This window comes from Pristis pectinata, chromosome 22, assembly GCF_009764475.1.
Source record: "Pristis pectinata isolate sPriPec2 chromosome 22, sPriPec2.1.pri, whole genome shotgun sequence".
Taxonomy (NCBI): Eukaryota; Metazoa; Chordata; class Chondrichthyes; order Rhinopristiformes; family Pristidae; genus Pristis; species Pristis pectinata.
In genome coordinates, this window is record NC_067426.1 from 50,996 (window position 1) to 75,140 (window position 24,145).

Consider the following 24,145-nt stretch of genomic DNA (forward strand, 5'->3'; position numbering starts at 1 on the left):
TGTGTGAGGGGCTTGGGTGAAGTGGAGCAATGGTGACTGTGGATGGTTGGAACAACTCAACACTGCCATCAGCTTGAAAGTGTGGTGGCAGTGTAAGTTAGGTGTATGATTGTTAATTCCCTCTGACAAATTTCTGTTTTATAAGCTATCAGTGAAGGTGAAAGTGGCTTTCAACAGTGGGAGTTAGAGAGAGAAACTAGTTCTTTGTGCTTCACGCTCCCCTGCTCCCCACCTTTGTCCATCTGCCTCTCATTTTTCTTCCTTTGTCTCTGTCCATCTATCATCCACCTGCCAGTCTCCCAACCCCACCCCTCTCCCCTCCCCCCACCTGGTGCAACCTGCTGTTTTACACCTGTCCTCAGTCCACCAATCACCTCAGACTCCTGTCTCACCACTCCCGCTCTCCTTTTTACACTGGCCATCTCACCTCTCCTGTCTGTCCAAATGTAGGATTTTGACCCAAAACATTCCTCCCACATATGCTGCTCAACCTGCTGAGTTTCTCCAGCAGATAGTTTGTTTCTCCAGATTCCATCTCTTGTGTCTTCTAGCACTTTGTGTATCTGGTTTGCGCTTAAGGTCTATTCTATCCCTAAGGTTTAAAGTAATACAGAACTGGTAAGGTAATAAAATGTATAAAAAGGAAAATATTTTTTTCAATCAAGGATGGCAGGTCAGATGAAGTCAGGGCTCAGGCATATGGGCTCAGCTTCCTGCTCGGCATTCACTCAGCAGGAAGCTGAGCTGCAGGCCACAGAACCATAGAACACTACAGCACAGAAAACAGGCCATTCGGCCCTTCTAGTCTGTGCCAAAACTTTATTCCGCTAGTCCCATTGAACTGCACCCAGTCCATAACCCTCCAGACCTCTCCCATCCATGTATCTATCCAATTTATTCTTAAAACTTAAGAGTGAGCCCGCATTTACCATGTCAGATTGCAGCTCGTTCCACACTCCCACCACTCTGAGTGAAGAAGTTCCCCCTAAACCTTTCCCCTTTCACCCTAAAGCCATGTCCTCTTGTACTTATCTCTCCTAATCTAGGTGGAAAGAGCTTACTCGCATTTAATCTGTCTATACCCCTCATAATTTTGTAAACCTCTATCAAATCTACCCTCATTCTTCTACGGTCCAAGGAATGAAGTCCTAACCTGTTCAAACAGAGTGATACATCAGGGAGGAATAAAGTTACCTGGATGATTTGTATCAGGAGGTGATCTCATCTCTAGATAGAATCTTTTGCTTTTTCTCAGAGGTGGGTGACAGGAGTGTGGCTGAAAGTCAGACGGGTAAGGGAAACTGAATGCCAGACTCTCACCCTTTGCAATTGTGCAGTGGGATTGAGGTTTGTTTTTCCAACTTGTTTGGATAAAAGTCGGGGCTGCAGGGTGGATGAGCTACCTGAATCTGACGCAGTGATATGGGAGAATATAGTAGTAGTAGGGGTCAGCAAAGTGAGGGAGGTTAACACCATTCTCTGTGGCAGATCATTGGAAGTACAGAATGCTGTACTGCATGGGATATCAGCTGCAGGCTGGAGTAGAGAGAGAAAGAGAATCCATTCATCACAGTGCATATTGGTACCAACAACATAGGCAGGACAGAGACAGACTCTGCAGATCAGAATGAGAAGCAAATTAACAACCTCAAAGCTGTTGATCTCTGGAGTATTACCTGAGCAATGTGCAAATTGGCGCAGGACAAATAAGATTAGAGAAATTAACAAGGAGTAGGGCACCAGCATCAGTATAGGAAAAAGACGGGAGTTATACTGTTGGTGTGATCAACACCTGAACTGTACTGGTCAACACCTGAATTGTACTTGCCTCTCCCACTTCCATTGGCAGCTTGGCCTACTTCACTCCAGGGGAAACAGTCCCAGTATCTCCTTATATCTCAAGTCCTCCAGTCCTGGCAACATTCTTCAGAACAGAGAACAGTACTGCACAGTATGAGCCCTTTGGCCCACGATATTGTGCCAAACTATATGAACACCTCCTTCATGATCAATCTTACACCCTTTGCTCCTGCACAGCCCATGACCCTCCATTTTTCTTACTTCCATGTGTCTATCTAAGAGCCTTTTTAAATGTTCCTTTTCTATCAGCCTCCACAACCACCCCTGACAGTGTGTTCCAGGCACCCATCACTCTCTGTGTAAAGAACCTACCTCTGACATCTCCCCTGAACATTCCTCCTCTGATCTGAAACAGAGGTGCTCTGGATTTGCTATTACCGCCCTGAGGAAAAGGTACTGGCTGTCCACTCTATCTATGCCCCTCATAATCTTATACACCTCTTGTGAATCTTTTCTGCACCCTTTCTAGCTTAATCATATTCTTCCTCCAGTATGGTGACCAGAACTATACAAAATATTGTAGGTGTGGTTTTGCCAATGTCTTGTACAGCTGTAACAAGACATCCCAACTCTTGTACTCATTGCCCTGTCCAATGAAGGCAAGTGTGCCACACACTGCCTTCACCACCTCATCTGCCTGTGTTGCCACTTTCAGGGAACTATGTACTTGTACCCCTGGATCAGTAATTTCCCTCAGGCCCTGCCATTTGCTGTCTATGTCCTGCCCCGGTTTAACTTCACTTCAGACTTGTCCGAGATAAATTCCATTTGCCATTCCTTGGCCCACTTTCCCAGTTGATATAGATCCTGTTGTAACTTTGGACAACTTTCTTCATTGTTCACCAAACCACCAATTTTGGTGTCATCTGCTTACTTATTCTGCACCCGAATCATTAATAAATATGACAAACAACAGGGAACCCAGCACCGATCCCTGCAGCACACTACTGGTCACAGGCCTCCAATCTAGAAAACAACAGTATAGTTCTGGTCACCATACCACCCTTTGTCTCCTTGCACCAAGCCAATTTGGTATCCAAATAGCAAGCTCACCCTGCATCCCATGGCATCTCACCTTCTGGCCCAGCCTACTTTGCAGTGCCTAGTCATAAGTCCAGCTAAGATCCATGTAGGCAACATCTGCCACCCTGTTCTCGTCAATGATCTTGGTCACCTCTTCAGAAAAACTCAATCAAATTTGGTGAGACGTGATTTTCCAAACACAAAGCCATGCTGATCATCTTTATTCAGTCTTTGTGCTTCCAAATGCAAATAATATGTCTTTCAGTATACCTTCCAATAACTTTCCTACCACTAATGTAAGACTTACCGGGCTATATATCCTTGGCTTGTCCTTGCAGCCTTGTTAAATAAAGCCCAACACTCACTATCCTCCAGTCTTTCAGTATCTCACCTGTGGCTAATACAAACATCTTTGCCAGGCCCTCAGCAATCTCCTCTCATTATTCCTATAACATTCTAGGATACATCTGATCAGGTCCTGGGGATTTATCCACCCTAATGCATTTCAAGACCTCCAAAATTTCCTAGTAATATTGATGTGCTACAGGATTTACTATTCCCCTCCCCTCTGAACTTACCAGCTTTCATATTCTTCTCCATGGTAAATGCAGACCAGAAGTATTCATTTAAGACCTCACCCATTTCCCTTGTTCCCACACATAGATTGCCACACTGGACAGGAAAAAGGAGGAGGCATGGATTAAGTACAGGCAGCTGGGATCATGTGAATCCCTGGAGGAGTATTAAGGGCTGCAGGACTATACTTAAGGAGGAAACCAGAAGGGCAAAAAAGGGGCATGAGATTGCTTAGGCAGAGAATTCAAAGAGGTTTTATGTATATTAAAGGAAAAAGAGTAACTAGGAAGAGAATCGGGCCTCTCAAAGACCAAAGTAAACATCTTTGTGTAGAGCAGCAGGAGATTGGTGAGGTACTCAATGAATATTTCTCCACTGTTTTTACTGTGTAGAAAGACATGAAGACTTGAGGTAGTTAATGGGGATGTCTTGGGATAATCCACATTGCAGCAGGAGGTGCTGGATGTCTTAAAAAGTATCAAGGTAGATAAATCCCCATGGCCTGGTGAGGTCTATCCAAGAACACTGTGGGAAGCTGGAGAAGAAATTGTAGGAGCACTAGCTGAGAGATGTGCCTCGTTCTTAGCAATGGTTGAAGTGCAGGAAAACGGGAGGGTGGCTAATGTTGTGCTTTTATTTAAGAAGGGCTGCAAAGAAAAACCTGGAAACTATAGACAAGTAAGCCTAACATCTGTGGTAGGTAAGTTACTAGAGGGGATTCTGAGGAATAAGATGTACAGAGACCCATGTTTGTACATAGGTATATGTAGATCTGTGAGCCTAACATGAGTTGTAGAGAAGATACGGGGAATAATCAAAGATAGCCAACGTGACTTTGTCAAGGGCAGAACCTGTCTGACCAATTTGATTTAATTCTTTGAATAGGTAACGAAGTGCAGCAATGAGGGCATAACAGGGTTGATTATTGTCACTTGTGCTGAGGTACAGTGAAAAACTTGTCTTGCATACTGTTCATACAGATCAATTCATTACACAGTGCATTGAGGTAGTACAGGGTAAGAACAATAACAGTTGCAGAGAAAGTACAGTGCAGGTAGACAATAAGGTGCAAGGTCATAACAAGATAGATTGTGAGGTCAAGAATCCATTTCATCGTATAAGGGAACTACTCAATAGTCTTATAACAGTGGGATTGAAGCTGCCCTTGAGCCTGTTGGTATGTGCCCTCAGTCTCCTGTATCTTTTGACTGATGGGAGAGGAGAGAAGAGAGAATGGCCCTGCTGGGTGGGGTCTTTGATTATGCTGGTTGCTTCACCAAGACGGCGAGAGGTACAGACAGTCCATGGAGGGGAGGCTGGTTTCCGTGATGTGCTGGGCTGTGTCCACAACTCTCTGCAGTTTCTTGCGGTCCTTGGCAGAGCAGTTGCCATACCAAGCCATGATGCATCCAGATAGGATGCTTTCTATGGTGCATCGATAAAAGTTGGTGAGTGTCAAAGGGGACATGCCGAATTTCTGCAGCCTCCTGAGGAAGTAAAGGTGCTGGTGAGCTTTCTTGGCCATGGTGTCTTCTTTGTTAGACCATGGCAGGCTATTAATGATGTTCACTCCTAGGAGCTTGAAGCTCTCGACCTCAGCGCAATTGATGTAGAAACGTGCATGTACACCGCCCCCTTTCCTGAAGTCAATGACCAGCTCTTTTGTTTTACTGACATTGAGGGGAAAGGTTGTTGTCATGTCACTAAGCCCTCTATCTTCTTCCTGTACTCCGACTCATCATTATCTGAGATACAGCCCACTACAGTGGTATCATCTACAAACTTGTAGATGGAGTTAGAGCAAAATCTGGCCACACAGTCATGAGTGTATAGGGGGTAGAGTAGAGAGCTGAGGACACAACCTTGTGGGGCACCAGTGTTGAGAATAATCGTGCTGGAGGTGTTGCTGCTTATCCTCACTGATTGTGGTCTGTTGGTCAGAAAGTCAAGGATCCAGTTGCAGAGGGAGGTGTTGAGTCCCAGGTCTCAGAGTTTGGTGATGGGTTTGCTTGGAGTTATACTATTGAAGGCAGAGCTATAGCCAACAAACAATAGTCTGACGTAAGTGTCTTTACTGTCCCGATGCTCCAGAGATGAGTGTAGGGCCAGGGAGATGGTGTCCACTGTAGACCTCTTTCAGTGGTAGATGAATTGCAGTGGGTCGAGGTTTCTGGGAGGCTGGAGTTAATGCATGCCGTGACCAGCCTCTCGAAGCACTTCATGATGGTGGATGTCAGAGCCACTGGTCGGTAGTCATTAAGGCATGTTACCTTGTTTCTCTTAGGTACCAGGATGATGGTGGTCTCCTTAAAAGAAGCTCAGATTGGAGCAGGGAGAGGTTAAATTAAATATGCCTGCAAATACCCCCACCAACTGATCAGCACAGTATCTGAGGACACGGCCAGGGGACACCATCTGGGCCTGATGCTTTCCTCGGGTTCACGCTCCAGAATACTGATTTTAGGTCTTCAGCAGTGACCATGGGTTCAGTTGCATTATAGGCTGTCAGGGTGGGTGGTGACAAACCAATCCCCTTCAAAACGTGCATAGAATGCATTAAGCTCATCGGGAAGGGATGTGCTGTTCTTGACTATGCTGCCCGACTTAATTTGTAGCCTGTTATAACATGTAAGCCCTGCCACAACGGACAACTGGTCTGGGACTCTATTTTGAACTGGTATTGTCTCTTGACATCTCTGATAGCTTTACGGAGGTCGTATCTCGATTTCTTGTAAAGGTCAGGGTCACTAGATTGGAATGCTGCAGTCCTCGACTTCAGTAGGGAGTGGATCTCCTGGTTCATCCATGGTTTCTGGTTTGGGAACACCTGTACTGTCCCCTTTGGTACACAGTCCTCAACACACTTGCTGATAAAGTCCGTGATGGTGACACACTCATCAAGGCTGGCAGGTGAGTCTTTGAACATGGGCCAGTCCACTGACTCAAAGCAGTTGCGTAGAAGCTCATCTATTTCCTCAGACCAGCACTGCATGACTTTCTGTACTGGATCCTCCCGTTTCAGACCGGCTCCAAAATTGGCCTGGCAATTGGAGACAGAGGTTGATGGCAGAAGGTTGTTTTTGCAATTGGATGCCTGTGACTAGCGGTATTCCACAAGGATGAGTGCTGGAACTCTTGCTGTTTCTAATATATGTGAATGACTTGGTCGTGCATGTGGGAGGCAAGATCAGCTTGAAGATAATATGAGGTTTGGCAGAGTTGTTAATAATGTGAAAGACAGTCTTAGGCCGCACAGAGAAATGATGTGCTGGTGAAATGGGCTGAAATATGGCAAATGGAGTTTAATCCAGGCAAATGTGAGGTGATGCCTTTTAGGAGCACTAATGAGGCTAGGACAAACACCATGGTTGGCAGTGTCTTCGGGAGTGTTGAGAAACAGAGGGACCTTGGAGTACAAGTCCATAGATCTTTGAAGGTGGCAACATCGGTAGATAATGTGGTTAGGAAGGCACATAGGAAACTGGCTTCATTAGTCAAGGCATTGAATACAGAAGGAGGGAGGTGGTGCTCCAAATTTATGAAACCTCGGTCAGACCTCAGTTCTGGTCACAAAGGTATAGGAAGGATGTGATTTTGTTGAAGATGGTGCAAAGGAGAGTCACAAGGATGTTGCCTGGGATGGAACGACTGGAGTAGCTGAGTCTGTTCTCACTGGAGTGAAGGAGGTTAAGAGGAAACATGAATGAAGTCTATCAAATTATGAGGGATAAAGATTGGGTAGATTGCAGAAAACTTTTCCCTATATCAGAGGTAGATACAGATGAAGGACATATACAACTTGCATGATAAACAACAGTGGACTCAGCACCGATTCCTATAGCACACCACTAGTCACAGGCCTCCAATCAGAGAAACAACCATCTACTACCACTCTCTGGTTTCTCCTGCTAAGCCAACATTGAATCCAATTGACAACTTCTTCCTGAATGTCAAGCAACTTAACCTTCTGGAGCAGCCTCCCATGCTGGACTTTGTCAAAGGCCTTGCTAAAGTCCACCGCCTTCCCTTGATCAACCTTCCTGGTCACCTCCTTGAAAAACTCTATTAGATTGGTTAGACATGACCTGGAATGCACTGTCTGAGAGAGTGGTTGAAGCTGGGTCATGGATAGCATTTAAGAAGAGTCTAAATGAGCACTCGAATCGCTAGGCAAAGACAGCAAGCAGTAAAATTAAATTGAGCCCAAACCTCTTCACATCTCCTGTCTCCCACAGAACTGAATTCTGAAGTGCTGGGAGATGGGATTAATATGGTAGGGTGCCCACTGGATGAGTTGGGCTGAGTCCATGCTGTGCAATTCTGATTCTTTTTCCTGACCAGACCCTCAATATCCCTCATCAGCCAAGGTTTCCTGATCTTGCCAGCCTTACCCTTCACTCTCACAGGAACATGTTGGCCCTGAACTCTTCCTATTTCACTTTTAAAATCCTCACTTGACAGATGTTCATTTACCTGCAAAGCAGCCTCTCCCAATAAACTTCTGAGAATTTCTATATGATGCCATTGAACTTAGCCTTTCCCCAATTTGGGACTTTGATTTGAGGACAGTAATAGCTATAATATCACAATACCATGTGCCAGCCCATGGTCTGAGTTGATCTGCATTACCTGTGAGGCTTCTTGCATTAAAGTAAATGCAGTTTAGCATTCAGACCTTCTAGGCTCCCTGGCCTGCCTGTTGGACTTGCTTGCTTTAACTTCCATGTTTGCTTCAACTTTCTCATCTGGTACATTATTAATTTGGCTCCTACTTAGTTCAGTGGCTAAACAATCACAATAGAAATATACAATCATAGAACAGTACAGCACAATACAGGCCCTTCGGCCCACAATGTTGTGCCGACCTCTAAACCTCGCCTAAGACTATCTAACCCCCTTCGCCCCCCCCCACCACATATCCCTCTATTTTAAATTATTCCATATGCTTATCTAGCAATCTCTTGAATTTGACCAATGTACCTGCCTCCGCCACTGCCCCAGGCAGTGCTTTCCATGCCCCAACCACACTCTGGGTTTAAAAAAACCTCCCTCTGACATCTCCCTTGAACTTCCCACCCATTACTTTAAAGCCATGCCCTCAAGTATTGAGCATTGGTGCCCTGGGAAAGAGGCGCTGGCTGTCTACTCTATCTATTCCTCTTAATATTTTGTATACCTCTATCATGTCTCCTCTCATCCTCCTCCTCTCCAAAGAGTAAAGCCCTAGCTCCCTTCATCTCTCCTCATAATCCATACTCTCCAAACCAGGCAGCGTCCTGGTAAATCTCCTCTGCACACTCTCCAACGCTTCCATATCCTTCCTATAATGAGGCGACCAGAACTAGACACAGTACTCCAAGTGTGGTCTAACCAGAGTTTTGTAGAGCTGAATCATTACCTCGCGGCTCTTAAACTCGATCCCACGACTTATGAATGCTAACATCCCATAAGCTTTCTTAACTACCCTATCGACCTGTAAGGCAACTTTCAGGGATCTGTGGATATGAACCCCCAGATCCTTCTGCGCCTCCACACTACCAAGAATCCTGCCGTTAACTTTGTACTCCACCTTGGAGTTTGTCCCTCCAAAGTGTACCACCTCACTCTTCTCCTGATTGAACTCCATCTGCCACTTCTCATCCCCGCTCTGCATCCAATCAATGTCCCTCTGCGATCTTCGACAGTCCTCCACACTATCCACAACACCACCAACCTTTGTGTCGTCTGCAAACTTGCCAACCCACCTTTCTACCCCCTCATCCAAGTCATTAATAAAAATCACGAAAAGCAAAGGTTCCAGAACCGATCCTTGTGGGAAACCGCAAGTCACAGCCCTCCAATCTGAATGCATTCCCTTCACCACAACCCTCTGCTTTCTACAGGCAAGCCAATTCTGAGTCCACACAGTGAAGCCTCCCTGGATCCCATGCCCTCTGACCTTCTGAAGAAGCCTATCATGTGGAACCTTGTCAAATGCCTTACTAAAATCCATGTAGACCACACCTACTGCACTACCCTCATCAATCTTCCTGGTCACCTCCTCAGGCTTGTGAGACATGATCTGCCCTTCACAAAGCCATGCTGGTTGTCCCTGCTCAGACCATGATTCTCTAAATGCCCATAAGATCCTTTCTCTAAGAATCTTTTCCAACAGCTTGCCCACCACAGACGTAAGGCTCACTGGTCTATAATTCCTTGGACTATCCCTACTTCCTTTTTTGAATAAGGGGACAACATTTGCCACCCTCCAATCCTCTGGTACCATTCCCGTGGACAACGAGGACTCAAAGATCATAGCCAGCGATTCAGCAATCTCCTCCCTCACCTCGCAGAGCAGCCTGGGGAATATTCTGTCAGGCCCGGGGACTTACCTGTCCTAATATTTTCTAACAGTTCCAACACATCCTCCCTCCTGATATCTACATGTTCCAGAACATTAACCTTACCGACACTGTCCTCAGCGTCATCAAGGCCCCTCTCCTTGGTGAATTCTGAAGAGAAGTATTCATTGAGGACCTCACCCACTTCCACAGCTTCCAGGCACATCTTCCCACCTTTGTCTCTAATCAGTCCTACCTTTACTCTTGTCATCCTTCTGCTCTTCACGCAAGTGAAAAAAGCCTTGGGATTTTCCTTAACCCTACTTGCCAAGGCCTTTTCATGTCCCCTTCTCGCTCTCCTCAGCCCCTTCTTTTCCTTCCTCGCTACCCTATATTCCTCAAGAGACCTATCTGATCCTTGCTTCCTAAACCTTGTGTATGCTGCCGCCTTCTTCCTAACTAGTTGTTCCACCTCTCTTGTCACCCATGGTTCCTTCACTCTGCCATTCCTTCTCTGCCTCACTGGGACAAATTTATCCCTAGCACCTGCAAGAGATCACTGAACAACGACCACATCCCCATGGTATATTTCCCTTCAAAAATATCATCCCAATTTACATTCACAAGTGCTAGTTTAAAAGCCTCATAATTTGCCCTTCCCCAATTAAATATCTTCCTGTCCTCTTTGCTCCTGTCCTTGTCCATGACAATGCTAAAGTTTAGTGAGTGGTGGTTACTGTCCCCCAAATGCTCACCCACTGAGAGATTTGTCACCTGACCCAGTTCATTACCTCATACTAGATCTAATATGGCATTCCCTCTAGTTGGCCTGTCAACATACTGTGACAGGAATGCAACCTGTACACACTTTACAAATTCTGCCCCGTCTAAACCTTTGGTACTAAGCAGGTGCCAATCAACATTTGGGAAGTTGAAGGCTCCCATGATAACAACCCTGTTATTCTTGCACCTTTCCAAAATGTGCCTCCCAATCTGCTCCTCAGTATCCTTGCTGCTACCAGGGGGCCTATAGAATATTCCCAGTAGAGTAACTGCTCCTTTCTTGTTCCTAACTTCCACCCATACTGACTCTAGAGAGGATCCTGCTACATTATCCATCCTTTCTGCAGCTGTAATAGTATCCCTGACCAGTAACGTCACCCCTCCTCTTCTCCCCCTCTCCCTATCCCCTTTAAAACACTGAAATCCAGGAATATTCAGTATCCATTCCTGCCCTGGTGACAGCCAAGTCTTTACAAGAGCCACAATATCATAGTTCCTTGTATTTATCCAAGCTCTCAGTTCATCACCCTAAGTCCTGATACTTCTTGCATTTAAGTAAATGCACTTTCGCCTATCCACCTTTCTTCTTTTATACCCTATCCTCTGCTTCTCCTTCCTCAAAGCCTCTCTATATGTTAGATCTGACTTTAATTCTTCAATTGACCTACCCCTCTGGTTCCCATCCCCCTCGCAAACTAGTTTAAACCCTCACGAACCACACTAGCAAACTTGCCTGCAAGGATATTGGTCCCCCTCGAGTTCAGGTGTAACCCATCCATTCTGTACAGGTCCCACCTTCCCCAGAAGAGATCCCAATGATCCAAAAATCTAAAACTTTGCCCCCTGCACCAACTCCTCAGCCACGCATTCATCTGCCATCTCCTCCTGTTCTTACCTTCTCTATCACGTGGCACTGGCAGCAATCCTTAGATTGCTACCCTTGAGGTCCTGTTCTTCAGCCTTCTGCCTAGCTCCCTAAACTCTCTCTACAGGACCTCATCCCTCTTTCTAGCTATGTCGTTGGTACCAACATGTACCACGACTTCTGGCTGCTTTCCCTCCCACTCAAGAATGCTGTGGACCCGATCAGAGACATCCCGGACCCTGGCACATACCATCCTGGATTCTCGCTCACGTCCACAGAACCTCCTGTCTGTTCCCCTGACTATTGAGTCCCCTATCATTAATGTCCTCCTCTTCTCCTCCCCTTCTGAGCAGCAGGACCAGTCCCAGTGCCAGAGACCTGGCTTGTGCTGCTTGATCCCTGAAGGTCATCCCCCTCAAAAGCATCCAAAGTGGAATACCTGTTATTGGGAGAACAGCCTCCTGGTCCTCTGCACTGTCTGCCTGTTCCCCTTCTCTCCCCTGACAGTCACCCATCTCTCTGCCTCCTGGACCCTCGAAGTACCTGCTCTAAGGGGGGGGGAGGGGGGGGGTTGGTGGTGACTGCCTCCCAATGCACAGCATCATCACATCTCTCTCCCTCCCTGATGCTCTGCAGTGTTTGAAGCTGCCACTCCAGCTCATCAATTCTGAGCCGAAGTTCCTCCAGCCTTATGCACTTACTGCAGATGTGGTCACCGTGCACCACAGCAGGGTCCACTAGCTCCCACATCCTGCAGCTGCAGCACATCGCCATGCCCTCCATCTGAACTAGTTTTTGCCCCGGGAGACAGCATGGACTCAATTAACTGAAATGTCCCCTGTAACCATGTGAGCAAATGCTGGTTAGGCCACAACTGTAGTATTATTTACAAATCTGGTCACGTAACTTTAGAATGGATATGAAAGTCCAAGAAAGATGCAGGTAAGATTCACCAGAATGGTTTCAGGGAAGAGAGATTTAATCTACAAGAACCTGAGGTTGTTGTTCTTCGACCAAAAGAATGATTGAGAGGAAATTTGGTATGTGTACAGGATCGTGGCTGGGTTCAATGTGGGTTGATAGAGTAGCCATTCCCTTTAGAGGCTGGTTCAAAAACTGGGTGTAGATGTAAAATCTAGACAATGACCAGAAAAAGGATGTGAAAAACTTATTTTTATATTTAGAGGATGGGTATGATCTGGTGTTTGTGTGATGGAAAGGGAGTCAATCAATGTCTTCAGAAAGGAATTGGTTAAGCAATTGAGCAGTGGCAGTGCAGTGTGGAAAAAGTGGTACTTCTCTGTTAGGAGCTGATTTAGTTAATGGATTGAATAGTGTCCTGGACTGTACAAATAGTACAATTCTATGAATCTTCGAATGAAAACAGATGACTTTCCATCAGGCCTACTTTTCCAAAAATCCATGCAAAACACCAGATTTTTTACCTATTTTCTTTAAACCTCTTATGAATTCATGTACACATGCAATCCTAAATTTCTTTTCCCACCTTTTCCTTCCTTCCACCACACCCCCTCACCACCACGCACATCTTAGATCTTAAGTATAAGAAATAGAATTATGAATTATCAGCATTCGTCTATAAAATCAAATCACCTATCCTTAACATGTCATGCATTATTTATTTAAACTTTTTCAATTCTGTAATGCCTGTATTTTTTGGATAAACATTCTTTGTTAATCCATGCCTTCTGATTCTTAGTTAAAGACCAGTTGCTCCCTGGTGAAGACTCTCAGTTCCCTCAATAAGACCATAAGACATTGGAGCAGAATTACACTATTTGGCCTATCACATCTGCTCCACCATTCAATCATGGCTGATTTATTTTTTTCCCCCTCAACCCCATTCTCCTGCCTTATCCCAGTAACCTTTGATGCCCTTACTAATCAAGAACCTATCAACCTCCACTTTAAATATAACCAATGACTTGGCTTCCACAGCTGTCTATGGCAATGAATTCCACAAATTCACCACCCTCTGGCAATAGAAATTCCTCCTCATCTCTGTTCTAACGGGATTTCCTTCTATTCTGAGGTTGTGCCCTCTGGTCGTAGACTGTCCCATTACTGGAAATGTCCTCTCCACTCCATCCTGGTCTTTCAATATTCAGTTGGTTTCAATGAGATCCCCCCCTCATCCTTCTGAACTCCAGCAAGTGCAGGCCCAAATGCTCCTCATGCGTTAACCCTTTCATTCCTGGAATCATTTTCATAAACCTCCTCCAGACCCTGTCCAATGCCAGCACATCCTTCCTTTGATGTGAGGCCCAAAACTGCTCACAAATGCCTTCTAAAGCCTCAGCAATACATCCATGATTTTATATTCTCGTCCTCTTGAAAGGAATGCTAACATTGCATTTGCCTTCCTGACTACTGACTCAGCCTGCAAGTTAACCTTCAGAGAATCCTGCACCAAGACTCCCAAGTTCCTTTGCACCTCTGATTTCTGAATTCGCTCTCCATTTAAAAAAAATAGTCTGCACCTTTATTCCTTCTACCAAAGTGCGTGACTGTACACTTCCCTACGCTGTGTTCCATCTGCCCATTCCTTCTTTGCCCATTCTCCCAACCTGTCCAAGTCATTCCGCAGACTCCCTGTTTCCTCAACACTTTCTGTCCCTCCAGCTATCATTGTATCATCCTCAAACTTGGCCACAAAGCCATCAATTCTGTCATCTAGATCATTAACTTATAACATGAAAAGTAGTGAACCCAACACCGATCCCTGCAGAACACCACTGGTCACTGGCAGCCAACCAGAAAAGGCCACCTTTATTCCCACTCTTTGCCTTCTGCCAGTCATCCAATCTTCTATCCATCCTAGTACCTTTCTTGTAAAACCACGGGCTCATATCTTGTTTAGCAGCTTCATATATGGCACCTTGTCAAAGGCCTTCTGAAAATCCAAATAAACAACAACCACTGAATCTCTTGTGCATCCTGCCTGTTACTTCTCCAAAGAATTCTAACAGATTTTTCAGGCAAGATTTCCCCTTAGGGAAACCATACTAACTTCGGCCTATTTCATCATGTGCTTCCAAGTACACAGGAACTTTATCCTTAGTAATGGACTCTAACATCTTATCAACCACTGAAGTCAGGCTAACCAGCCCATAATTTCCTGTCTTCTGCCTCCCTCCCTTATTAAAAGAGTGGAGTGACATCTGTGATTATTTTCCAGTCCTCCAGAATCATTCCTGCCTCTAGTGATTCTTGAAAGATCACTACTCATGCCTCCACAATCTCTTCAGCTACCTCTTTAAGAACCTGGGTTGTAGTCCATCCGGTCCAGGTGACTTATCTATTTTCATATCTTTCAGCTTCCCAAGCACCTTCTCTTTAGTAATAGTGACTACACTCACTTCTGCCCCCTGACTCTCTTGAATTTCTGGCATGTTGCTGGTGTCTTCCACAGTGAAGGCTGACACAAAATACTTATTCAGTTCATCCGCCATTTCTTTGTTCTCCATTACTACCTCTCCAGCATCATTTTCCAGTGGTCTGATGTCCACTCTTACCTCTCTTTTACTCCTTGTATATCTGAAAAAAGTTTTCATATCCTCTTTTGTAATATTGGCTAGCTTCCTTGAATATTTCATCTTTTCTCCCCTTATTGCTTTTTTAGTTGCCTTCTGTTGGTTTTTAAAAGCTTCATAATCCTCTAGTTTCCCCACTAATTTTTACAATATTGTATGTTCTCTCTTTTGCTTTTATGCTGTCTTTGCCTCATCCTCCCTTTAGAATGCTGCTGCTTCATTGGGAAGAATTGATCCCGCATCTTCCGAATTACTCCCAGAAATTCCTGCCATTGCTGCTGTACCATCACCCCTGCCAGGGTCCCCTTCCAATCAACTTTGTCCAGCTCCTCTCTCATGCCCCTGTAGTTACTTTACCCAACTGTTTACTGATACATCTGATTTTAGCTTCTCCCTCTCAAACTGCAGGGTGAATTCTATCATGTTATGATCTCTGCTTCCTCAGGGTTCCTTTACCTTAAGCTCTGTAATCAAATCTGGTTCATTGCACACCAATCCAGAATTGCCTTTTCCCTACTGGGCTTGACTGCAAGCTACTTTCAAAAGCCATCTCATAGGCATTCTACAAAGTCCCTCTCTTGGGATCCAGTACCAACCTGATTTTTCCAATCTACCTGCATATTGAAATCCCCCCCATGACCACTGTAACATTGCCCTTTTTACATGTCTTTTCTATCTCCTGCTGTAATTTGTACCCCACGTCCTGGCTACTTTTCGGAGGCCTGTATATAACTCCCAACAGGGTCTTTTTACCCTTGCAGTTTCTTAACTCTACCCACAAGGATTCTACATCTTCTGATCGTATGTCATTTAGAACTTAGAACTTAGAATAGTACAGCACAGAACAGGCCCTTCGGCCCACAATGTTGTGTTGACATAGCTAATCCCTCCATTTTCCTCTCATTCATGTGCCCATCCAAGCCCCTCTTCAAAGCCCCCAATGAATTTGCCTCCACCACCCTATCAGGCAACGTATTCCAGGCATCCACCACTCTCTCAGTAAAAAAAAAGTACCCCTCACGTCTGTTCTGAACCTACCCCCTCTCACCTTAAAAGCATGCCCTCCGGATTGGATCGCTCAATAATGGGAAAAAGATATTGCTTGTCCACCCTATCTATGCCCCTCATAATTTTATACACCTCCAACAGATCACCCCTCAGCCTCTACCGCTCCAGAGAAAAGAGCCCAAGTTTGTCCAGCCTCTCCTGATAGCACATGCCCTCTTATCCAGGCAGCATCCTAGTAACCTCCTCTGCACTCTCTCTAGAGCCTTGACATTCTTTTTATAGTGAGGTGACCAGAATTGCATGCAATGCTCCAAATGTGGCCCAACCAGAATTCTATAGGGATGCACCATAACTTCTTGACTCCTATACTCAATACCTCGATTAATCAATGCAAGCATTCCATATGCCTAAACCACCCTATCTACCTGTGTAGCCACTTTCAGTGAGTCATGGACTTGCACCCCAAGGTCTCTCTGCTCTTCAACACTGTCAAGGGTCCTGCCCTTAAGAGTGTACTGACAGTTGTGGCGAGAAAGCGGTCCTGGGGGCAGGCACGGTAGTGCAGCAGTCAGCACAACGCTCCACAGCGCCAGTGACCCGGGCCCAAGTCCGGCCACCGTCTGCAAGGAGCCCGCACGCTCCCCCTGCGTCCGTGCAGGCGTCCTCTGGGCGCCCTGGTCTGCTCCCACACTCCAAAAAGATATACAGGCTAGGAAGTTTGTGGGCATGCCATGCCGGCGCCGGAAGCGTGGCGACACCCACAGGCTGCCCCCAGAACACCACACAAAAAGATGTATTTCACTGTGTGTTTCGATGTACATGTGACTATCTTGCTAAGGATTTGATTTTTTTTATCAACAGAACCACCCCCCGCTCCCTCTGCCCGCTTGTCCGTCTTTTTGATAGGATGTGTATTCTTGAATGCTTAGCTCCTAGGTGTGATCTTCTTTCAACCACGACTCTGTGATGCCCACAACATCATACCTGCCAATTTCTATCTGTGCTCCTAGCTCATCTACCTTATTTCGTGTACTGCGTGCATTCAAATGTAACACTGTCGGTCCTGTATTTTCATTTAAATAGAATGACTTATTAATGTTTACTTTTAGATGTTGAACTTTTAATCAAGATCTGGTGATGATTCAGTAGAGTCGTTAATGAATGAGAAACTGCAGGATTTCCATCTTCTCTGTAGTAGAATGAAAGAAGAATAATAAAGAGAAGAATCATGAAAAGAATATCAACAGTTTTAAGTTTCCAGAAATATTTGGGCAGTAGGTTGTTGATTACTTAAGAATATTATCCAGTATTTTAAATTGAAAGAGATTCTTAAGAAAAGTTTTAAAATGATCTTCTAGTAGGGAAGCTTATCACTGTAAAGTATGTGTAATTCTTTGGTTGTTAAAAAATGTTATTGCATTCTGTGACATTTTATTAATGGTTTTATCAATTAGACAGTCAAATGAAGTGGTATATTAGATTTGATGAAACATCTGTTTTGATAATTGCATAGTCTGAATTAACACATTACTGCACCAGAATGTCAGGCTTGGCTAAACATTTTTTTTTCTTTCTGTTATAGAACTTCCACCTGATTGATTACAATTTACTAATCCTCATCATTATTGTGTTGGCTCGTCGTCTTATTATTGCAGTTGTCAAAGAGGTAAGTTGCATGCAGTGTTTAATCAAGGGGCAATACGAGGAATGAGGTCATGCAGGTGGTTGGAATGTCAGTGGGAGAGCATCTTGGTGATTGTGACCATAACTCTGAAAGTTTCTAGGTAGTTATAGAAAGAGATGAGGATAGTCCAGAAAATAATGTCCTCCTTTTGAAGAGAGCTGATTTTAACATCATAGTACAGTATTTGACAAAAGTTAAATTATTTAAATATGAAATAGTGAGACTCCAGGGCCAACCTTTGTTCAATTGCAGCAGCTGGAGGAGCCAGCAGCTTTTTGAAAATTGTTTTTCAGTTAAGAGCTTGTTTGTCCAGTTGCTTTTTGCAGCTATCAAAGGGAAGCTGGCCCTGGCGGAGCAACCATTTTTGGGAGTGGCCGTGTTTGAGCTGTGAGTGCTGTAGTTGAGTATAAGTGCTGAAGCTTTGGTTCAGGAGACTTCGGTGAGAGGAAGCTGAGCAGGTAGGTGCAAGGGAGGTTTTCCATAGAATTATTGTTCCTATTAGAGTGGCTGGGATGTCAGTTAGGGCAGTGGTATGCTCCTCCTGCAGGATGTGGGAGATCAGGGAGACTGCCAGTGTCCCTGATGACTTCATCTGCAGGAAGTGCACCCAGCTGTAGCTCCTATGAAGGAGCTGAAGCTGGAGTTGGACATACTTGGGATTGTCTAGATGCTCATAGCATCATAAGAGTTTTAGTGTGGTGGTCACATCTAAGGTTCGTGCTGCAGATAGTTGGGTGACCACCAGGAGAGGTAAGGGAAAGAGGCAGGGTCCCCCTGTGGCCATTCCTCTCAGCAACAACATAGGGATGACCTATCAGGGCTCAGCAGCAGCAGCCAGGTCAGTGGCACTGTGGCCGGCTCTGAGGCTCTGCAGGGAAGGGTAAGGTCAGGCAGAGCAATAGTGATAAGAGACCTGATAATAAGGGGGACAGATAGGAGCTTCTGTAGCAGTGAAAGAGACAGCAGGATGGTGTGTTGCCTCCCAGGTGTCAGGGTCAAAGATGTCTGAGAGTGGCTGCAGAATATTCTCAAGGGGGAGAGTGAGCAGCCAGAGGTCGTGGTGCACGTTGGCACAAACGATATTGATAGAAAGGGGGAAGAGGTTCTGCACAGTGAGTGTAGGGAGTTAGGAAAGAGGCTGAAAAGCAGGACCTCAAAGGTAGTAATCTGGATTACTCCCGGTGCCACATGCTTGTCAGGACAGGAATAGAAAGAGCAGATGAACGTGTGGCTGAGGAGGTGGTGCAGGGGGCAGGGTTTCAGGTTCTTGGATCATTGGAACCTCTTCTGGGGCGGGGGCGACCTATACAAGAAGGACGGGTTGCACCTTAACTGGAGGGGAACCAATATCTTGGCCGGAGGATTTGCTGATGCTACTTGGGAGAGTTTAAACAAGTTTGGCAGGGGGATGGGAAGCAGAGCATCAGGTCAATAAACAGGGATTGAGAGGAAGGTAGATGTCATGACCAGTAAGAACAGGCAGGAGAAAGGTAATAGACACAATGGGAAGGACGGGTTGAAGTATGTGTATCTTAATGCTAGGAGTATTACGGGTAAGGGTGATGAACTTACAGCATGGATCGGTACGTGGAACTATGATGTTGTGGCCACAACAGAGACTGTTGAGAGAGGGACAGGAATGGATGCTTAATGTTCCAAGGTTTTGATGTTTTAGAAAAGATGGAGGAGGAGGATAAAGGGGGGCAGGGGGAGTTGCGCTATTAATCAAGGATATATCACAGCTGAACTCAGAGGGGACATAATGGAGGGCTTATCCACTGAGTTTTTATGAGTAAAACTCAAAAATAAGAAAGGTGCAATCACTCTAATGGGCTTGTGGGACAGATCCCCCAATAGCCACCTGGACATTGAGGAACAAATATGTAGGCAGGTTAGGGAAAGGTGTGAAAACAACTGGGTTCTTGCACTGGGTGACTTCAACTTCTCTAATTTCAACTGGGACCTCCTTAGTGCAAGAAGTTTAAATGGGGCAGAATTTGTTAGATGCAGTCAGGAGGGTTTCTTAAATCAATATGTAGATGTCTGACATGAGGAGGGGCTGTACTGGACCTGGTGTTGGGTAATGAGCCTGGCCAGGTGACTGACCTTTCAGTGGGAGAACAGTTAGGGAACTGTGACCACAACTCAAGTTTTAATATATCTATTGATAAGGCTAAGTATGGACCTTGCAGGAGAGTATTACATTGGAGCAGGACATATTACAAGAGTATTAGGCAGGAACTAGGGAGAGTTAATTGGGAACAGCTGTTTTTGGGCAAGTTATGATCTGACTTATGGAGGGTGTTTAAAGACCAACTGCTCAGAGTACAGGACAGGTATGTTCCAGTAAGAAGGAAGGACAAAGGTGGCAAGGTAAGGGAACCTAGGATGAGGAGAGAGGTGGTAAATTTAGTCAAGAAGAGAAAGGAAGTGTTTGTAAGGTTTTGGAAGTTAAAATCAAACAAAGCCCTTGAAGATTGTAATGAAGCCAGAAAGGAGCTCAAGAAGACAATTAGGAGAGCAGGAAGGGCCATGAAAAGTCCTTGGCAAGTAGGATTAAAGAGAATCCCAAGGCATTCTATACATACATCAAGAGCAAGAGGATAACTCAAGGATAAAGGAGGGAACGTGCTTGGAGGCTGAGGGAGAGGTCCTAAATGAGTACTTTGTATCAGTATTTACCAAGGAGAAGGATGTGGAGGACAGGGAGATCAGTGTGGAGCATGCTAATCTGCAAGGGCATTTCGAGATAAAGAAGAAGGTAGTGTTGGGTCTCTTCAAGAACATTTGTGGATGTCCCTTGGACCTGATGGGATATACCCCAGGCTATTGAGAGAGGCAAGAAATGAGATTGCTGGGGCCTTTATCAATATCTTTGTGTCCTCTCTAGCCACAGGCAAGGTCCAGATTCTGGGGAGTAGCTAATGTTGGTCCATTATTCAGGAAGGGAAATAAGGATAAACCTGGAAACTATAGACTGGTGAGTCTCATGTTAGTGGTTGGGAAGTTACTGGAGAGGATTCTTGCGGATAAGATGTATGAGCATTTGGAAAACCATGGCTTAATTAGGAATAGTCAGCATGGCTTTGTGAGGGGCAAGTCATGTCTTAATAACTTCATTGAGTTTTACAAGGAGGTTACGAAGGTGATTGATGAAGATAGACCTGTGGATGTTGTCTGCATGGATCTCAGTCAGGTTTTTGACAAGGTTCCTCATCCAGAAGATTAAGATGCATGGTATCCAGATGAATTAGCCATTTGGATTCAGAATTGGCTTGCCCATAGAAGACAGAGGGTAGTGGTCGATGGGACTTATTCTGGCTGGAGGTCTGTGAGTAGTGGTGTTCCACAAGGATCATACTGGGACCTCTGCTGTTTGTGATTATATATACATGTCCTGGATGAAAACGTAGATGGGTGTGTTCGATAGTGTAGAAGACTGCTGAAGGATACAACTGGATTTAGATCAGTTGCAGATATGGGCGGAGAAATGGCAGATGGAGTTTAATCTGACCAAATGTGAAGTGTTGCATTTTGGGAGATCAAATGTAAAGGGACAGTGCACTGTTAATGTCAAGACCTTTAACAGTGATCTGCAGAGGTAATCTTGGAGTCCAAGTCCATAGCTCCCTGAAAGTGGCTATACAGTTTGATAGGGTGGTAAAAAAGCCGTATGGCAAACTTGCCTTTTTTAGTCAAGGAATTGAGTTCAAGAGTCGGGAAGTTATGTTGCAGCCTTATAAAACTCTAGTTAGGCCGCATCTAGAGTATTGCATTCAATTCTGGTCACCCCATTACAGAAAGGATGTGGAGCTTTGGAGAAGGTGCAGAAGAGGTTTACCAGGATGCTGCCTGGATTAGAGGGCATGTGCCATAAGCAGAGGCTGGACAAACTTGGTTTTGTGGCGACTCACCGTTTAGTCAGTCGAACCGGCTCGGCAGTCGGGTTGAGCGGCGTCGGAGCGATGAGGCCCAAGATGGCGGCGGGCCTCGTCTTTCCCGAGCGATGGGGAGAACCCGCGCGCGGGGAAGTCTTGATGACGTAGTACTTACGTCATTGCTGGTTGGATTGGGCAGGAACAGTCTCCCTTAAAGGGCCCGTGCTAGGCAGCAAAATAAACCAGTTCTTGTTCGACAATCATCCGACTAGCGTCTTGTTTTAGTTCGCGGTAGGAACCGCTACGTTGGTGACCCCGACGGTCCAAACGGATTTTGGATCCGCGCAATGGACGACAGCGCAGCAGCCAACGCAGTGGCCCTCAAGCTGCCCACCTTTTGGACACTTCGGCCCAGCGTCTGGTTTGACCAGGCCGAAGCACAATTCCACCTTCGGCAGATCACCTCCGACTCCACGAAGTACTACCATGTGGTTAGCTCTCTGGACCAAGAGACAGCTGCCCAGGTTGGAGACTTCATCCAGTCGCCTCCGGAGGAAGATAAGTACCTGGCTTTCAAAGACCTTTTGATTTGGACCTTCGGCCTCTCCCCCCGTGAGGTGGCCACCCGGGCAGATGTCCTGCGGAGGGCCAAGCGCGAGAGCGGTTCATCCGTCAGTCAAATCACCAGGCCACAAGCCCAACGCCTGCCTCGCCCAGCCCCAGCAACCGAGCAACCACACCCCAGAAACGCAAACGACGACACGGGTGACGACATCAGAGGTGGGGTGCGGAGGCCCGTCGATGCCACCCACCCTGCAAGTTTCAGGGAAACGCCAGGGCCAGCTGCCACTGATGGCTACGGCAGCTGGCCGCTGACAGAGCCTCCTATTCGTTCAGGACAAGAAATCTGGACGGCGTTTCCTCGTTGATACTGGAGCGGAGGTCAGTATTTTGCCCCCGACTGGCCGCGACACTCATAACAGGCCACCCGGTCCTCTACTCAATGCCGCCAACGGTACAACAATACGGTCTTTCGGCACCCGTACACTTCAATTACAATTCGGCGGCAGCCGTTTTACCTGGACCTTTACTCTTGCCACCGTCGCCCGACCACTCCTAGGAGCCGATTTCCTTCGGGCCCACAACCTGTTAGTCGACCTGCGAGGGAAGCGGTTAGTCCACTCTAGCACCTTAGACCGCCCGAACTGAAGTACAGCGCTTTTGATTGGGAACTTCTAGCACTGTATCTGGCGGTCCGGCATTTCCGATACTTTCTAGAAGGCAGGCCTTTCACCGCTTTCACCGATCATAAGCCTTTGTCCTTTGCCTTCTCCAAAGTCTCCGATCCCTGGTCAGCTCGGCAGCAGAGACATTTATCCTACATTTCTGAATTCACAACTGACATCCAACATGTCTCCGGAAAGGATAATGTCGTTGCTGATGCACTTTCCAGACCGACCATCCACAACCTATCCTTGGGTGTCGACTACACGGCCCTAGCTGACGCACAGCAGGCCGACGACGAACTGCCCAGCTACAGAACCGCAGTCTCGGGCCTGCAGCTCCAAGATTTCTTGGTTGTTCCAGGTCAGCGGACCCTACTTTGCGACGTTGCGACTGGTCAGCCCCGCCCTATAGTCCCTGCAGCCTGGCGGAGACGCGTTTTTGACTCGGTACATGGGTTGGCACACCCGTCCATCAGATCAACTGTCCGACTGGTCGCCAGCAAGTTTGTCTGGCATGGCCTGCGCAAACAGGTAAATGAGTGGGCCCGGACTTGTCCGCACTGCCAGACGTCAAAAATCCAGCGACACACCAAGGTCCCGCCACAGCAGTTCGAGCCTACCCGTAGGAGGTTCGACCACATACGCGTCAACCTCCTGGGCCCTCTGCCGGTTTCAAGAGGAGCCCGGTACCTCCTTACCATCGTGGACCGGTTCACAAGGTGGCCTGAGGCAACCCCCCTGACTGACATCACAACTGATTCCTGCGCCCGGGCGCTGCTCACAACTTGGGTCTCACGTTTTGGTGTTCCGGCCCACATCACTTCAGACAGAGGCACCCAATTCACTTCCAGTCTCTGGACTGCATTAGCGAACCTGCTAGGGACGCAGCTGCACACCACCACGGCCTACCATCCTCAATCAAACGGGTTGGTGGAACGTTTTCACCGCCATCTGAAATCAGCCTTGATGGCCCGCCTGAAGGGTTCTAACTGGGTTGATGAGCTGCCTTGGGTCCTGCTCGGCATACGCACTGCCCCCAAAGAAGACCTCCGCACTTCGTCAGCTGAGCTTGTGTACGGGGCGCCCCTAGTTGTCCCCGGGGATTTCATACCTGCCCTTCGGGACCAAGGGGAACAACCCCCAGCAGTCCTACAAAGACTGCGCGAGAAGCTTGGCAACTTGGCCCCGATTCCCACCTCACGGCACGGTCAAGCCCCATCCTGCCAGCCCAAGGATCTATGGGACTGTAAGTTTGTTTTTGTTCGCAGGGGCACACCTCGGGCGCCGTTGCAATGACCATATGAGGGACCGTTCCGAGTCATAAGGAATAATGGATCCACCTTTATTTTGGACATTGGAGGCAGGGAA

General features: G+C 46.5%; 1 protein-coding gene across 5 annotated transcripts in view; it reads left to right on the plus strand.

Annotated features, from left to right (window-relative positions):
• Positions 1–24,145, plus strand: part of tmem39b (transmembrane protein 39B) — a 99,740-nt gene that overhangs the window by 29,698 nt on the left and 45,897 nt on the right. For all 5 annotated transcript variants that reach the window (XM_052036645.1, XM_052036650.1, XM_052036647.1 and 2 more), the window contains one exon: positions 17,572–17,655. In XM_052036645.1, the coding sequence (XP_051892605.1) occupies positions 17,572–17,655 (84 nt within the window). The remainder of the gene's footprint in view (positions 1–17,571; positions 17,656–24,145) is intronic.